This window comes from Dermacentor silvarum, chromosome 8 (assembly GCF_013339745.2).
Source record: "Dermacentor silvarum isolate Dsil-2018 chromosome 8, BIME_Dsil_1.4, whole genome shotgun sequence".
In the NCBI taxonomy this organism is placed as follows: Eukaryota; Metazoa; Arthropoda; class Arachnida; order Ixodida; family Ixodidae; genus Dermacentor; species Dermacentor silvarum.
In genome coordinates this window covers 5,286,501-5,305,201 of record NC_051161.1, presented here as the reverse complement: position 1 = coordinate 5,305,201, position 18,701 = coordinate 5,286,501, and the positions used below count along the sequence as shown (strand labels likewise).

At 43.9% G+C, this 18,701-nt stretch overlaps 1 protein-coding gene and 1 pseudogene across 1 annotated transcript in view; one reads left to right on the top strand and one right to left on the bottom strand.

Moving 5' to 3' along the window:
* The window catches only part of LOC119460545 (F-box only protein 9), a 36,366-nt gene extending 25,061 nt beyond the window's left edge, over positions 1-11,305 (bottom strand). Inside the window, exons 1-8 of the mRNA XM_037721475.2 lie at positions 11,153-11,305; positions 5,889-6,014; positions 2,760-2,817; positions 2,601-2,681; positions 2,488-2,515; positions 657-768; positions 245-346; positions 132-193 (exon numbers count right to left, since the gene is read on the bottom strand). Of these exons, the coding sequence (XP_037577403.1) occupies positions 132-193; positions 245-346; positions 657-768; positions 2,488-2,515; positions 2,601-2,681; positions 2,760-2,817; positions 5,889-6,014; positions 11,153-11,155 (572 nt within the window). The 5' untranslated portion in view covers positions 11,156-11,305. The remainder of the gene's footprint in view (positions 1-131; positions 194-244; positions 347-656; positions 769-2,487; positions 2,516-2,600; positions 2,682-2,759; positions 2,818-5,888; positions 6,015-11,152) is intronic.
* Positions 11,306-17,619: 6,314 nt separating this feature from the next.
* Positions 17,620-18,627, top strand: LOC125947601 (uncharacterized; annotated as a pseudogene).
* Positions 18,628-18,701: the final 74 nt, after the last annotated feature.

The following is an 18,701-nucleotide window of genomic DNA, read 5'->3' as shown; positions in this document are numbered from 1 at the left end:
AACCAAACATTAATGTCCACGACACTAGCATAATAAAAAGTGCAATTATAGGTCGCCATAACTGGTACAGCAGTCACTGATCACAGTAAACATACTCTGTAAACACTAAGTGCGTACCACACATGACCCACCTCACACATGCTGTGTGCCAAAGCTCAGGGTCCCTTGCACAGAGGTAGAAGCCACGACAGACCTGCCGAGACAAAGGTGTGAGCCTCCAGCCTACGACAGTACTGGCACATACCTTTGACACAGCCTCAAGAGATAGAATGTCCAAGTCTGAAGAGACCACCCATCGCAGTATAAACATGAAGACTTCTCGAGGAAGATCTGAGATGTGTGTAGCCTGCAATAATTATTTACAACCACTAATCAGACAGTGCTAGCGTATAAAAACCCTTAATTATTATATACACCACAATGTACTTATTGATTTGTCACATTCCTGCACATAAAAATTATGCAGACGCACAAATACACATGCAGGCTTTCTTGACCACATATTTCCTAAGAACCACTTCTTTCAATACAATTTAAACCTCATTTTACTCAATTCAGCAAGAAGCAAAATATATCAACTGAGCGCACCTTGCAAAGCATTTGCACTAAAATTTGCAAACAAAAGACTGATCACTGCACATAGGCAAATTCAATACTTTTTGTTCCAAGGCCACAGAGCAGATGTTAGCAGATGAAGTTTTCATTTTGATCTGCTGATGAAGGGATGCAGTGTTGTCATTGTCACATGATGAGTCATTATCTTCACACCTGGAAACAAGGTTATATGCAATTTATCAGACATGGGACACAGAGATGCACTGTATAAGAGTTAACCTCATCTGCAGTGTTATTTATACGGCTAGCCAATACTGATGCATCAGTTCTATTCATCTGTCATTCAAACTTGCTTGACCAATTTAAAACGTTAAAGGGTTCTTTGACAACATACCATTTATTTATTTATTTATTTATTTATTTATTTATTTATTTATTTATTTATTTGTTTGTTTGTTTGTTTGTTTGTTTGTTTGTTTGTTTGTTTGTTTGTTTGTGTTTGTTTGTTTGTTTGTTTGTTTGTTTGTCCAGATTACTACATGTGTCCAGGCGACATTAATGCAGCAGAGGTGCATTACAAACAAGAAACTAGAATAAGAGTAAGTACAAACAAAACAAAAATGGAATGACAGTACAAGTAATAATTACACGTGTCAGTCTGTGGGGGCGCTCAACTCTCCCATTTCCTCTTATGGTCTCCCCATATGGCTTGCGTCTCCTGACATCTGGCTTCCCCTCAAAGCACATACGAAGTGGAGGGAGTCGGTGTCATAGTTACGCAGTACAAAGAGAGATAGCATGATGATGATGATCTCTATTAGCATCCGCTTCGAAATGAGGTGGCAACAAATAGGTGGCTCGACTGTGTCATCTAATTGGGTATTATATACGTGATTGAGAGCCGACTGCGAGCGTTCAATGCCAGCAACACTTGGCAGCGTGTATACTGGGCCACAAAGAGAACTTGCTTCCTCCTCTTTGGCTTGAGGATGCAGCACGCGCTGTCAGCCCACTTGCTTGTTGGTATGCTTTGCAGGACCGTCCTGTGGAAGGCTTCAAAGTGGGTAGTATATGGGTGAACATGATCGCTCGAACATGTCTCCGTTCGCGAGACTGCACCCGCAAACGACTTGGGCGTTGATCTCTGGCATGGGTGAACATTGTTCGCTCGGTATCCTTGCGTGGCGAACCGAACCCTCTCCGATTACTAGCGTGTTCCATTTCTTGTGTCTAGTTCAGCTAGCTGGTATTCCATAGAGCGCTTCGGACCCCGCAAATAAAGTATAGAGAGGTGAAACTGTAAGAAACATTCCGGGAGATGCTGTGCTGTAAATGATATGTTCTACATTATGACGGTGAAATAAGTTACTGACTTCTACATCATAAGTGACTGGACCTAGGAGCGCCACCATCAGGCACATTGTTCCACTTACTGTACATACAGTGTGTGGAAAAAAGAATGGTTTGAATACCGAGGTGTGGCACTGCGTCTCCTTCACTTTCCTACTGTCATCTTTCCTTTGGGAATTGTATGTTGGATGCTTTAAGTATTGCTGCTGTCAGAGCTAACTGGTTAAGGAAGGACAGCCTGAAATAAATGTGATGTGCTGCAGAGCAGAAGTACGATCGCAGACTGTCATCCGCTAAATTCAGCGAGTGGCATAGGAAGGCAGCACCTTTGTAAACCAGCGAAAGGGTCTATACTGTTTTAACATTCGTGAATCCAAGAGGCACATTTATAATCATGCAACAGAAAGAACTACCAGGAGACTGAAGCTGCAATATGCCACCGAACTTGACTTAAAGCAGAACAAAGGAAGTAGTGAGCCTTAATATAAAAGTGTCATTTTTCTAATTAATACGGGGTTTTAGTACACAAGAGGAGGATTTGCAGTTTGTGAAATAACCACTTTACACTGTGTGGATACTCACTCTGTTTCTGAGCCACTGCTTTCCTCATCTGAAACCATGTATATGAGTCACTTGTGAGTGTAAAAAAGAACACATATCTCACAATGCTACAAATTCATTTAATTTAAACTCACCAACAGACCATATACTGCTGCTTGCCAAACGAAACTCAATGTCTGGGACAATTTGTAAAGCTCTCCTGTAGTGTGAGATGGCTGAAGAAGCAAAGAGGAGTTGTCAAAAGGCATTTCTGAAGATGTAGTGAAAAGAATGCACAGAAAAGCAGGGCTCACCATCATGCATTCGTCCAGATCTCTCAGCAGATACTCCTTTCAGGTAAATTTGCTTTGCCTGCAACACATATTGTAACAGAGGTAATATATCATAACAGGGCTCTGCCGCAGAAGAAAGCTAATAGCATCCTCCATAAATTGCACCGAGGCACCCTAGTGTGTAATTTTCCATGGTTTCAACCTTGCACCAGAGCGCCCCAGTGCATACCAGTGCAGTTTATCGAGGATGCTATAAGCATTCAAGTATACTGCCTGAAGTGGGCTGCACAACCAACAGCAGAACCAGAGGATGAGTAGCGACCCTTCACAGTTTGCATTGCCACAGCTAATTAAACCATAAATTCATGGAAAATGAGTTCTGGAACACATGGCTTTTGAACTGTAACTCAAAAAGATGGATCAGAAGAGAAGGAAGAAACACACAAGATCGCTGCACTTGCAACTGAATTTTTATTAGGAAGCCGTCAGCTTGAATAAAAAACAGGAGCACATGCACACGTGCAGCGGAACATAAAACGTGCCACTTTCACAATACAACACCAGAACGTCAATAGAAGCTCGAATGATGTCTTTTGCAATTGAGGTACACAATTTTAGCAGGGCTTAGATGTACAGCGGGCTGACTCACACAAGTGTCTGGTGTGCCTCCTCTATCTCCCCTGTTCAAATACCTTGATATCAAAACAGCACTGGCTTCATTAAACAGCGGCTTGCATCTACACTGCCTAAAATGCTGTACAAGGTGGCAACACCACGGGCATTTCAGTCAAAGAGTAGCTATGCTCTTGTAGCTGCACATTTAAGCTCGCAGTTTCCTAATAAAAATTCAGTTGCAAGTGTAGCGATTGTGTCTCTCTCCTTTTTCTCTCACGCTATGACTTTTTATGCTACAGTTAAAAATGGCTGACCTATTACCACTAACCCAGTTTTATGTTTTGCTAAAAAGCGTGCAATGTGTGTGAGACTCGTCCCTCAGAGGATAATTTTCACATGCTGGCATTTCTCTTAAAGGGGCCCTGCAACGCTCCAGGGAAAGCTTGTTGAGCACCACTGATGGCATCGGCTCAGTGCAGCAATTTCAAGTGCTTCGTAGACAGGATGTGACGTCAAGGAGTGATTGGTTGCAACGTGTGATTTATGTTTGCACAATATTGTGAGTACTGTAAAAAAAGCTATGCCACGACGTTTTACAACCGTTTTAGGTATCGTACAGCCACGGGCGAGCTGTTGCAACATGGGAACGACGCATCGCATGCTGAGCATGCGCCAATGGCTGCCTCGCAAAAGCTGTTGTAACCATAAAAGTTACACCGTGTCCTCCGAGATTAGACTGCAAGCAGCCCGATCACAGAGGCCATGTGTGAGCAAGCTTGGCAACTGTGGTGCGCCGACTTCCACTGATGCCCTGCGGCGTCATCACGTGATGTCATGGGAGAGTGAAATTTTGAGTGAGAGCTCATTCTGCTTGTATTTTGAAGGATGGATACGTAGAAACTGGTGCTACTCTTAAGATTTGTGCTAAGCAGACATGACTTCACTCCTGCTTGGCTTGCAATCTCAACAAGTGTGCTAAAGTTAATAAAAAGGTAATCAGTGGATTTTTCTGATTACCTATCTGGACACTGTGAGTTGGGTGACTAATGTCTGCTTTTTCGGCTGATCCTTCTGAACAAGCTGAATTACGCTATGTTTGTTTGCCAAATGCATAACAGAAGGGATGGTGAAAATTTTTTCTACATAAAATACACGCAGGAAAAGAGCATCAATATTACAACTAATTACTAATATTGTACAATATTGCTACATGCATATTTCATGTTTCTTGTGGACTATGCACACGGGCGCCTGACGAAGAAGACGAACAGCTCCTTGCTCTCGAGCTGTCGGCTCAACTGGCCAGCGCTGCAGCTGCCTTTTGTAAATATACACTGTAAATAGTCTCCAGTGCATAATCCTTCGTTTGCGTAACAATATTAATATACAGATCAGGGTACATAATTTATAGTTAGTTCTAGGTAGCAAAAATTCAAACGATACTCGTGAACACGTGGAAAACACATGAAATAGCTTGGAATAAAATGTCACATAAGGTTTTTTTTTAAATGGTTAGTTTCACTTATAAGGGGAAAACAAATATTTTTTTTTTTTTGCGCGTTTAAACTAGAGTGTACTAGAATAGGGGAGCGGGTCCAGCGGATGCCTTGGCAAGCACCGAGGATGATGCAAAAAACGCTGAAATTGCAGTGGCGCTGTTGTCGCCTTATCCTGAAGCTCCGGCTGTTTTGGCAGTGCCCAGTGGCTGATGCAAGCTCAAGAGCTGAGTAGCTGTCGTCTGCTTGACACACTGTCATTGTTGCGTCGTTTGCATCATTGCCGTCGCTCTTTTTCCATTTTATTGACTACAGGTCGGTCGGGAATAAAATCAGTGTTTCTGCCACCGAGTATCAAAGCTAGATGCAGCAGAGTGAAATGCCTGTCAAAGCTCCATGCAGCTGCGGTAGGCTCTCCGATGCGAAAAGCGTCCGGCCGGTGCACGGGGCCACTCATTCAGGTGAAGGCGACGGTGGTGCCACCAACTTTTCAATAAAAAAAGTCTCAGTGTGGAGCCTGCGCTGCACCCACTCCCCCTATCAAGTACACACTAGCTTAAACTAAAAAAACACCCTATAATTAGAGACTGCTATCGCTAGATCAATAACTGCCTCAGCAGGACTTGTTACAAAAACTATCATGCAATGCTTGTGCTATGACTATCACAGTCAGAAGCGGCTACACCTTAAGGACTACGCTATCTGCACACATTAATAGCGAAGAAAAAAATAGAAGGATAGGGCACAGCCACCACCATCTATTGCATGTAACATTGGCAGATAATGTGCAGGGATGGGTTATAACCCTAACGATGGCTGCATTGACTTTCCTTTCTTTTCCAATTACTGCAAGTAGAGTGGCAGAATCCTGGAATGCTATGTACAACAGATAATTCCGTTGGTTCAATTTTTGTTTCCTGTGTTCTGTGCCTTTACAAGCAATCACAATAAAATATATTTGTTAGTTGGCACCTGTTCTTGCCATATGCACACTTATTTGCTCTATTATCATGTGGTGGAGTACATGTGCCACACGCACTTTTTCAATCAGATGCAGCTCCTGGTCAGAGGCGTGGGACGATGGCTCCTCCTCCTCGTCGTCTTCTTCAGCATCGTCCACGCCGCCTTGAGGACTGCCGCACTGTGCAGGGGGCTGCTGATTGTCCTGTTGTGCATGTAACAAACGACACATTTGGGCATTGTGACTCAATCATTATACACAACAGTTATGCCGAAATCTGCAAGATGGAGGAAGGTTCATACATAAAAATGGACAGATGTCGTGTCACAGATTTCGTACAGAACATTTGACTTAAAATTCAAAGACATTTCAAGGACACCAACGGCCAAATTCAAGGAGGGGGAAACAAACCTTAATCGTGCACATAAACTGAAAAATAGTGAAGTCTTCTTCTTAGCTGCTCTTTCTTGCAGCTAAGTAGCTGCTGAGTTTGGAACGCTCTTCAGGTTGCTCCTCTAAGTTGACTTTCCTATTGTAATGACGTCAATCGCCTTCTGGCATAATGGTTATACATAAGCCTCATGCACTGGTGTATGGTGGTGCTACCGCTTCGCGACAAGCATTGCCCGTTGCGGCAGATTTCGGTGCATTCCGGTTGGGGCCTTTTAGGCGTGCAGACTAAATGACAGCAGAGAGGAAGCAAATCCTGTTGCTTTAACGTCACTGGGTGTTGCAAAAGAACCACCTGAACCCTGATTGTGAGTGCTTCCTGAGCACTGTAATCGCATCCACAACAAGAAAAAAAGTCAATGCACTATGTATATTGTATGTAACCGAAAAATATGCAAGGCATATGAATAGTGGAGACACGCTTATGAGCAAGCACCGTTTTTACTATTTTTATTATTCCAAACACATGCTTTATAATCCTTCGTTATCACCACAAGAAAAAAGAAACAAAAAACTAGGCATAGCGCAAGCTCCAAAAGGAATCACAGAATGTCACAGATTGCACAAATGTACTGCAGCGACACCAGCTTGTGTTTGATATTGCCACCTATGTCATGGAGAAGGCCACTGTGTGTTTGGTAGCTGCAGGCAAAACATCTGGTGCAGGAATGTAAGATAAGCTACGAATGGTATTTCGAATAGGAACAGTCAATATTTCCAAAAAATGTGTCTTGCGCAATAACACTATGTATACGTAACAACATCTTGTGTACCTGTCGTCATTTAAGTAAACATAGGGGTTGATCATCGTTGATAGCCAATTCTTTACTACTCATGCCTTATTGAAACACGAATTCGAACCTCAACGTCAAATCAACGAAGGAAACGATGCGTTGGTGTGACTCAGACTTCGTGCTGCAGAGCAAAATTGAAGCGTCGCTAAAGGATTACCTGCAGTGTAAAGCATCTAAATTGAGTCATTTCACCATCACAAAGAAATGCTGTCAATTTTAATAGCAAATGAAAACAGGGTCTATCAAGATGTGTTAACGCTAAACTACGCGAGGTAAAAAATCATAGCTGGCCTAGTAAAAAAGAAATGTATTAAATAAATCCCTGTTGCTTCATTATTTATGGAATGCTTGTTTGTGTAATTTTTATAATTGAGTTTCAGTTCATAAACTGGTACAGGCTATGAAGACAGGTTTGGGAAAAAAAGCTGCTTACGGCAGCTTGACAATACGTAAACACCTCCCGAGTGTAAATGAAAAGACGCGCATCGGCAGCATTGAACAAGCAGTGTCACCTGTCATTGTACAGCGTCTACAAAAACATTTTTCTGGAATTCGAAATATTCCAGACTGTACTTCCTGAGCTTTTGTGGCATTATATAGGAGACAGTCATCATCAGCAGCAGCCTATATTCATGTCCACTGCAGGACGAAGGCCTCTCCCTGCGATCTTCAATTACCCCTGTCTTGCGCTAGCTGATTCCAACTTACGCCTGCAAATTTTCTAACTTCATCACCCCACCTAGTTTTCTGCTTCCTCGACTGTGCTTCCCTTCTCGTGGTATCCATTCTGTAACTTTATTGGTCCACCATCCATCCTACGCATTTCATGGCCTGCCCAGCTCCATTTTGTCCTCTTAATGTCAACTGGAATATCGGATATCCCTGTTTGCTCTCTGATGCACGCCGCTCTCTTCCTGTCTCTTAACAGACAGGAGACAGTACACAGGTGAAATTTCTTTTTAACTGTGAAGAATTCAGTTTTTAACCACGGTGCTCCATACTAAACCACCATGCGAGGACGTGTTGGGCCCAACCAATTTTTGCCTCTACTGTCAACAGGTTTAGCAGGGTGTTTGGCTCAAAGGTGCTGGGCATGAGGCCTATAGTGTTCGACATCAGCCAAGGATACTCATCGCGTTAATGCCAAGTGGTTGAAACTTACTTTCTCCCAGGCATTTGTAGAGCCTAGGGCTCGTAAATGGAGCCATAATGGCTGGGGTGTGAACTAGCAAAACAACAAAATATAGTGGCACAGCCTGTTCACTTGATCTGGCTTTGTCTAGCTCCATGATGGCTATGGTGATTTAAACAAGCCTGTCATCGGTGGCTGTGAACAAGCTACACTTCAATTATTTGACGACACTCTCAAAAGAAAATATTTTGGATTTTTTTTTAACAGGCAGTATCCTATGCGAATTTTGTTATACGGGTGTTGCACAGCACGTTTTTGATCACGATTGAGCCCTATGTAGATCGAATTTTTCGGTCGCGAATTTTGGTCCAGATCGGACTCGATCGTGATCAAAAGGGGCCTTGTGACACCGGTATTACCTTGAATGTTTGAAAGTTGCCCCGAACCCCAGTTTTCAAGGAATTCAAGGAGCACATTTATATTGTTACGAGACTGCGCGCAATGGGACAGAGATGACGTTGACCATCTGGGTGAAGAAGACGATGATTTCAGAGATAGTCTTTCCGCCATCTTGGCAGTGCTACAGCTCGCTGTAGATATTTTGTAAACATATTTTCAGTTATACCATTTCCTGTGACATTTTGGTGGAAGTGCTGGGTACTACTCAAGACGGAACTCCGTAGCGGACGTGTCCTGGCAAGTTCCACCATGTCAACAGGCGGGGATATTGCGTCAACCGCAACACCGGCACCACAGCCAGTGATCTTGATCCCACCCCGCGACCCAGGATCTTTTTGCAGCACCGACAACGTTGACGTTGATGACTGGATTAGGAATTATGAACGCGTCGCAACCAACACTCGGTGGGACCTGACAGTGACAATCGCTAATGTGGGTTTCTACCTGAGTGGGACAGCACGCGTCTGGTTTGACACTTATGAAACAGAGCTGACCAGCTGGGATCTATGTAAGCTTCGTGACCTATTTGGCAAACCAATTGGCCGCCAGAGCGCCGCTTCGAAAGATCTCTCCTGTCGCGCCCAATCTCCCACGGAGTCGTACGTATCGTACATCCTTGACGTTATCGCCCTTAGCTGCCGAGTTGATGCCACCATGACCGAGGCGGACAAAGTAAGTCACGTCCTAAAAGGCATTGCTGATGATGCTTTCAACTTGTTGGTCTTTAAGGACTGCTCGACCATTGAAGACATTATCAAGGAATGCCGGCGATTTGAAGCACTGAAGAGTCGCCGCATCGCCCAACAATTCATGCGGCTTCCAAACACGGCCGCTACATCGTCCTGCGCGGACGTTCAGCCGCCCAATCCGCAACCGACCACCGATAGCCTTGTCCGCATCGTTCGTCGTGAAATTGAGGCGGCGGCGCCGCCTTCCTATTTCGCACGCCCTTCCGACAACTCCCGACTGACAGTCTCTTTAATCCAAACCGCCGTGAGGGAAGAGCTTGCTAACGCAGGACTCCAGCCTGTTGCATCCCTGCCTCACCCTCGGGTCAGTTCTGTTCTTCCGCCTTGCATAAATACAGCAATGTTGCGCCGCTATCGGGATCCGGCCCAGTGGAGAACCCAGGACGATTAGCCCATATGTTTTCATTGCCACGGCGTTGGACAAATTATCATTTTGCTCACTGCCTCTCTTAATGCTTTCTTAGATTTTGGGCCCAATGTCTTTATTAACTTAATTGGGATGCCATCAGGACCTTTTGACATGCTACTAGGAACCCTCTTCTCTGCCCTTTCTCACTCGCTTTGTTCAAATGGAGCCACTGCCTAACCGGTCTATCCTCACCTGATTGAGCACATGCTACGTTTCGTTCTTTAAATTTTTCTGTCATCATAGTTTTTATATGTTCCATTGACTCATCTGCTTCTTGCCGAACACCTTGAGCTGTAACTATAAACCTCTGCTCTAGGCTAGTCTTATTACTCAAGGAGTTGAAATGTTTACAAAATTTCATCGCTGCATTTCTATTCTTTTTGTTTACTTCTGACAACCATTGGGTCCCCTTTCTTCTAATCTTCTCATTGATCAAATGGAAGGCTTCCCTTCTACAGTTTAAAGTTATCCCATTTTCTCTCCACATCAGCTTCTGGTTCACCCCTCTGCTTGAATATCTGTCCCCTGGATGATTCCTGACGTTTCTCTATGGCCTCGGGGCAGCAGAGCGCGTGCTTTTTTTTTTTTTTTTTTTTTTTTTTTTTGCCGGGGAGCGCGAATGGGGCGGCCGGAGCAAAACCTGCCAGCACGCGGAATCTCGGAGGGCATGCTCAGACCACGCCGTTCTATTTAGTTGCCAGCAGGTGGCGAAACTAGTCCACGTCATTGCTTTCGTTTTACCGATGGCGAGGTGCGCATATTACCGTGGTTTATTTTTTAGGACGAACCGTGCAAGCATGATGCCGATTGCTTTACATAAGGATGCGGAACAAAAGTGCGGTCTTGTTGCAAACATTGAGCGAGAAGAGAAGCGTGGTTTTAAAAATAATTTGTTCAAGTAAAGCGCAGGTCGTAGTTGCCAGCTTTCCGTGCAGACTTTGTAGCGTGTGACCAAAACAAAGCCATGTTCGTAATTCCGCTCACGCAATCACCTTGGCAGACTAGAAATTATGATGAGCGGAGAGACCCGCATGCGTGATCGTGAAGCGAAATGTCAATCGAAATATCGATTAGCGGACGCTACTAATGTAAACAAGCGGGTAAGCCACTCATACCACGCAAAAGGGCCTGTGGCATCAGTTGCCGGGCAGTAATCTTTAGTCTTCCAGGGCTGGCATTCCTAATCTCATAATGACGTCGGTACAGATATTCTGTCGACTAACAAAAGCGCATTAATGAGTGCATTCGTAGCCAACTGAACGCGCCAGAAGGGCATGCTGTTTGCTGCTAGTGCTGTGGTAATGGCACGGGAAAGCGCGACCTGCTTTGGACATGGATGGTATGCTTACCATATTGAATAATTTTCGATGTCAGTACTCAAGCGATGCACTCTCGGTCAGAATTAAAACGAAGCACACAATTCCGGTATCGCCGTGCCTTCAGAGCAGCCGCCATGCTTTTGTAAATACCCACCAGAGGCACTCGCGAACACACTCGGATAGAGTGACCTAGAATTCTAGGTCACTCTACACTCGGATGCCTCTTAGCTGGTGATGGCCAGCATGGCGGAAGGAAAAAAACTTTAAATAGCAGAAAAGGAACACAGGCCCCTATGGCTTGCATTTCTGGATATCAAGGGAGCCTATGACAGTGTAATCCAAAAGGATTTGTGGGACATACTAGGCACTCTAGATGTGGAAGATGGAGTAATAAATCTTTTAAAAGATATCTATAAAAGTAACAAGGTGCTTATAAAATAGGAAAACAAGGTATCTGGGCCTATAGAGATACAGCAGGGGCTTAGGCAGGGGTGCCCTCTGTCACCTCTGTTGTTCATGCTGTATTTACAAGAAAAAATTAGAGAGGAGCGGACTTGGCTTCAACCTTTCCTATTTCAAGCAAGGAGAATGGATTAAACAGTCATTACCGCGCGAGACTAAATACCGACCACAACATCGCCCAAAGTTAGCGGTATAGAAAACATCATGCTGGCAACTCTGGGCTGCTCACCAAAATTAGCTCTTTTATGTACCCAGAATGGAGGCCGAAATTCCCTAGTCAAGTCGACCAGTTGAACAGGCGAAGTGAAACTCGCTGTGCATATTTTTTCGCTGCTGCCCATATGATTAATGATGGACCCGCCAATGCGCATTGTTCTGTTTATAATATTTTCTGCGTTTGTTTGTTTTAGCCAGGATTGCGTTATTTCGCGAGCGCTCACATGAATTCACGCGTAGATTGTTAAATCAACAACTTCATCTTCGGCGATGCCTTATGTCTTGTGTGGCATGTGCGATCATTTGGATGAATTCGAATCGTCTTGGTGGCGACGATTGTTGACCCTTTTTGTGTATGCAAGTGGTCGATTGTGCGTGATAAGGAATCGGGTGGTCGCATTAACCTGTGTGTGTGTTTATTTGACCAGAAATTTAGTTCGCTCCGCCGTAATGCTTCAGGCTCTTTCTATGTTCTCAAATTGCGCAATCTGTTCACATCTGTGCGCCCACTAACCTCATGATTCCAAAAAGTCACGTTAGAAACATGAACTTTCCGTTTTCTTGAACCAGTAAGCTGTTGCCGGTTAGAGCTACGGGAAGTCCGCGTGGCAGGTCGAAAAAGTAAGGCGACTGTTGCAATGCACCTGTAGATCGTGAGCGCGTTTGTCAACGCAGATTATAGGCTGACTTTATTTGAACTTGTGAATCGATAAGTCGCGCAGTGTGTGCTGCTATGAGATGCAGAATATGCAAAGGCACAAACGGAACCGAAATCGAGTTTTCTCAGACGTGCAAAATTTTTACAATAATCGTTTCAGGTCAGCCTGCTAGCTGTAACCGTGCAGTGCTGATGACATGCTGATTGCAAAATAAACTGCACCACCATAAGCTTAGCAACTGCCGTGCGGAATAGATAGCATATTACATTTGCTAAATGTTTTGAGCATCAACAAGATCGAACGACCTACAGAACGCTGATTTACGCACAGCAAGATATGTCAAGGACGGGTGGGAGGGCAGGTAGGTGAATGGCCTCGAAGTCCAAGCAGAAAAAAATATATATATAGGAATGCTAGGCGCCGCCACGCCGTTCAAAAATCAGGTGAATGTTGAAGAGTGCGACAGTGACTAACGTAACAGAAAATAATTTTAAGAATGGGGGGGGGGCGTATAAAAGGCGTCAAGAACGCTTCGAGAGAGCGTCTCGTCACTGCCCGATCGCTCAACACCAGACTGCCGTGGCCAGTCGCCTAGCTGAGGCTCACCCACAGAACACCCATACGCTCACCTACCCTGTCGTTACACGTGCTAACTTAGATTTCTCATAAATAAATGCAACATAGTTTCATTTCTCTTCAGAATAAGCTGCAAGTGTAAACCTTGCGCCCACGTTCATCTCCTGCGTGCACACATGTTGAAATCTGGCGCACGCACGTACGAGGAGGTGGAGGCGATAAGAAGGGAAACCGTACCTTCCACAGTGCAACGAAAATAAGCGTAGCGGTGGCGTTGTGAACTAAAGTATGCGACCGAGAGATGGCGCTGGCAGAATCAAAACTAATATCATCATCATTAGGTAGTGAGCAATATGGCCGCTACGTTAGCGGTTCGTAGGGCTGGTCGCGCTGCTCGCTCGCTGGTTTGGGGCGTTTTGTTACCGCTTTCGGGCAGGTATTCGTGTGTACTGTACTCTAACATGACTACAGATATCTTCATTATGTCGCCAGGTGACCGAAAGGCCTCAACTGGCAATAAAACACTTCAAACAAGTAAGCTCACATTGTTTATTGTCAATGGTGAATGAGGCAGTACATGATCACAATTTTCGTACAGCTCATGTGGACTTAATGTTGTCCGTCACTGAGTTTACAACATACAGAAACACAGATTCTCTGCGTTCGACGATTTCTGCTAGATTAAAGAAAGGAACACGAAAAATTTCTCGGCAAAAATGTACTGTCAGCAAGATAAGCTCGAGCTGCAATGTCTCATAGCTCTCATAACACATTGGCGAGAGGCACGAAGTGTAGGAGGGGGGCGTTATGCTAAATTTTACATCACATTTCCTGCTCTTGATATTTTTCTGCTGCACATTTAGTGCTCAGGTGCGGCAGCAAAGGCTTTGACACAAGTAGAGTACTTGTAAGGAAACCAAGGAACGTTATGGAGACAGCAGTGCTTGCAAGGACTTCTGGAAATATTGTGTGAATAAACAAAGGCACTAAATCAACATATAAGCAAGCCCAATTAATGCTCACAGATCCTTGGAAAATGTAATTTGTGGTTTCATGGTGAAAAATAATCTCGGTATATGTATTCAAACACAGTAAAGAGGTTGCAAGGAGATGAACACTTCAGTTGAGTAACAGGTGACCAAGGGAAGCCTCAGCTTGGAGCCAGCGTTTCACCAAGCAAACATATTTGTGAGGGCCGAGACGAAGAACAGTTCCCACGCTGAGGTTTCCCTTGCTCGTTCACTGTTGATTAGCTGAATGTTAAGCTGAACTTATTCTATGAGTACATTTCAAAATATTTTTGGGAGCACACCGTGCGCAGGTTTTGTCATCTGCTGTTTGAAGAGAAAGAAAATTTGCTTTTAGTGATTTCTCAAGTTTGTGAAGTGTGAAATAGGCTGGCCGGTTGTGTGAGCTTGCCTTTTCTAGCTATCTCTTATGGTGCAGTACTAGCCTAGTTATTGATTTCATGCAAACTGTATATGAGCCTCTTGTAGTAAGCAAATGTAAAATCATGCACATTTCCAGATCTAATTCTAATCCTAGCACTTGCCATGCTAACTTTCCCTTAGATTTTGTCATGTCATATAAATAACTTAAATTGGACCAATAATATAGAGTACGTCATTAGCAGTGCTAATCACATGCTCGGGTACTTATGGCGTAACTTTTCCAAAGCACCGTCTACTTTAGAACGACAGCTTTACAAGACTAATTCGCTGGAAACTTGAATATGCATCTGCAATACGAGATCCCAGTCGCGTTAATCTTATTACTTCACCTGAACGAGTACAAAATAACTATACTCGTTTCATTATTTCTAATTATAACCGTACTGCGAGTATAACTTCAATGTAAACTGGCCTAGCACTCATTCCACTAGCTAATCACCGTAAAGTCGGCCATCGTTTGCTATTTCATAAAATTTTCTATCACACCACACTTCATGACGACTTCATACTGCGGCCTCAGTGCATTTCAAACTGCGTCGATCATCGCAGTAAAGTAGGAATTGATTCATGTAACACGAAGTCTTTCTTTCATGCCCTGTACATCTCAGAAATGGAACCACCAAGTATCGTAGCCATCACACATAACAAACTTTTTTGCAAAACATTAGCTAACATTGTATAATCAGGAGAATCATTATGTTACAAGAACTCAATGCACTTGTTTGTTTTACTCTACTACTTTGTAACCACTCCCCTCTTTAATGCCTGTGGCCCTGAGGGTACTTTAAGCAAAAAATAAAATGAGTTTCAGTCAACATGAAGTGTCATTTCCTTAAAATTGCATTAAGTGCTTTTGATCATTTTAAAATTCTTTGCATTTTCATGTAACAAATTATCGTTGTGAGAGAGCATGTGATACTTCGTGGTACTAATGCCCGTCAAATTGATTTGCAAAGAGCAGATGACAGAGTTTGTGCATTAGCAAGTAGGAGCTAGCTACATTGTTTCTGTTCTGGTCGTCATGGCTATAATGACTGCAAAAGAAACAAGTTGGGACTCAACATGTTACTTCTCCGACTGTCATAAAGCGCCCTTAAAAGCAACTAAGCTTGTATGTCAAATTTCTCATTCCCGCTCAGTATGATACAAAACTGTAGACTGCTGTTTTCCTAATAGGGCTCACACCTCTCTATCTGGTAAACTTCCAAACATTTCATAGTGAGGCACGTAGTTCAAGAGGACCTGTTGTCATTGTGGTGACAGATGAGCATCTTGTGGCTTAGCGTGGGCAGCTTGCAGACCAATAATCTCTCTTTTGTCCGTCTTCCTGAAAAGAGAAATGACAAAGCCATGACACACATGCAAGCAAAAAATGGTGAAACAAAAGTTAGTCCCATAAATGAAGAAAAATCACGGTTCTAGTTGAAGTGTTCAGAAACATACCCTGTGAGGATTCTGGCCCTTGATGCTACTTCCAGTGGAGACACGTTCACGGTTGACTTCTATGTCCAGAGACAATAGAGTCCAAAGGGATGAGTCCAAATATGAGCAGCGTCTTGGAGGCTGGAGTCGAAAGAAAAAAGAGTCCTAAATTACTATGGTGGAAGTGTGCGTGAGTTTGTGATTCATGTATGACAGAGAACAGTGCAGGAAACGCTCCATGACAGACAAACGCACAAACACACACACACAACACTGTTTTGAGTGTGCATTTCTTTCAGTGGTGTCCTTGTGTGGGCTGTGCTTAGTCAAGTCTCGATTAAATTACAATTTCTGCCAGATACTAGTAATAAACACAGTCATCTTATTATGTCTCAAATGCAGTTAATCTAACTGTATCACCGGAACTACACTTGTCACTAATGTGCAGTGAATTTATCGCGGTGTATCATTTATGCAGAAACAGCCAAAACTTTATTATTTATGCTGTACTCATGTTAACAATTTTAGCAACTTGGCAAAGTAGCAAGAGCCTCGTTTCAATTGCTTTGGAAGGGCAATAACTTTATAATTATTACTATTTTCTACTTCTAAGAAATGTCGACAGGAATCTGCTTTGTCCGCCTCGCACGCAAAGAAATTGAAAGTTGAAAATGCGAAACACTGCTTTTTTACTCACCGGCGCACAAGCCCAGGGGCTGCAAGGTTAATCCGCTTTCGTGGGTAGTCTTCAAGCAGACTGTGCTCGGTTCCAGCGATGAATTTTCGTGCTGGCCAGCCCGTTTTTTTCGAGCAACCAGACGCAACGCGGCCAGACGCGGCAGATCACAAACGGCGGAAGCCGTGCACGCAGCCGCCAGTGAAACGCCGCAGCTGATAAGTTCACCGTCTTTAAACACGTTCGCTTGGTGGCAGCTATCGAATGTTGGACGCATAAACTGGCTGAGGTATTATTGATATCTAATTAAAATGAACCTGCGTGATGCTGCTCAAAGGAAACGACCACCCCGTTCGCAAATATAACCGCCGTACAATTTGAATCGATAAACAGCACTGAACAGCACGGACTGCAAGCGATACCAGTGGGCTGCCGCTGATCACATGTCAGTGAGGCCTCAAAACCTTTATTCAAGTAACAAAGCACGGACTTTAATAACAGAAGTACAGTAAAAACAATAGACTGCTTATTTTGTAAGAAAATGATACTGTAACTGTGTCTGTCGGTTATTATATGTACTTTAATAGCTCAAATATTGAGTCGTGTTGAGCGCCCCTAGCAGAAAAAATACAAACTAAAGTATTCGACCAAATTACAGTAGCTCCACTTGCGCGCTTATGCTGGAACGCGCCGCGGTTGATTTTTCGCCCTCTGTGGCCATTTGGTGAACTCGAGAGTTTCCGGGGCCCGTATAGTGCCTAGAATATAAGTATATTCTAGGCACTATAGCGAGCGCGCACGCAGTCGCGTGACTTCACTAGGGACATCTCCGCCTCGCAAATCTAGGGAACCGCACAAGACGAGATCTGGCAACACTGGTGTGTTCTGGTGGGGATTTAGTCGCTCCCGTCATTACCAGGACTGATGTATGCGGATGACATTATTGTACTTATGGCTGACAGCAAGGAAGACTTGCAGAGATTAATGGACATCTGTGGTAAAGAGGGAGATAGCTTAGGTTTGAAGTTTAGTAACGAAAAATCGGCAGTCATGACTTTTAATGATAATCAGGGCAGCTAGCATAGGATACAGGAGGTTACGCTGGAGGTGGTGGATAAGTACAAATATCTTGGAGTGTGGATAAACAATGGGGCTGAGTACCTAACGGAACATGAAAAATATGTGACGGCTAAAGGTAGCAGAAATGCAGCTGTGATGAAAAATAGGGCACTGCGGAATTACAATAGGTACGAAGTGGTGAGAGGGATTTGGAAAGGGGTGATGGTCCCTAGTTTGACTTTCGGCAATGCGGTCCTGTGCATGAGATCAGAGGTTCGAGCAAGGTGGAAGTTAAGCAGCGAGGGGTAGGTAGACTGGCTCTGGGAGCACACGGAAATACACCAAATCAGGGAGTACAGGGTGGCATGGGATGGACGTCATTTGAGGGCAGGGAAGCCAGCAGCAAGATAGAATTTGAAAAGCGATTGAGAGAAATGGCAGTAAAGTGGTGGGCAAGGAGAGTTTTCATGCAGTTATTTGTACATGAGGAATGTTGACACAAAATGGAGAAAGCTGATCAGAAAATTGTCAATCAAATATTTGGACTGCAGGAGGGGTGCAAACCAGGAAACAGCGGTTAAGAAAAAGGTTAAAGAAACAGAGAGGGGTCTGTGGAAAACAGGGATGCAGACGAAATCAGCACTGGGAACATACAGAATTTTCAAGCAAGAAATTGCCAAAGAAAATATCTATGATAATTCTAGGGCAAGCTTTTTGTTGTTTGAAGCCAGGACGGGAGTATTGCGGACTAAGATGTACCGAGTCAAGTACCAAGGTATAGACACGTTGTGCGGTGCGTGTGGAGAAGAAGGGGAAACGGCTGAACGCCTCATACTTTTCTGTAAAGGGCTTAACCCTACAGTGCAAAGCAACGGGGCTGATTTTTTCAAAGCATTGAAGTTTAGGGGCAGTGAAGGCAAAATTGACCTAAAGCGTGTAGAAATAACCAAACGGAGGTTATCTGATTGGTGGCTAAAATCATAGAGTTAGTATAACTGACTGCTAAAATCAAGGCAGGGGTGAAATTTAACCCACCACAAAGTATAAAAATATGTTAA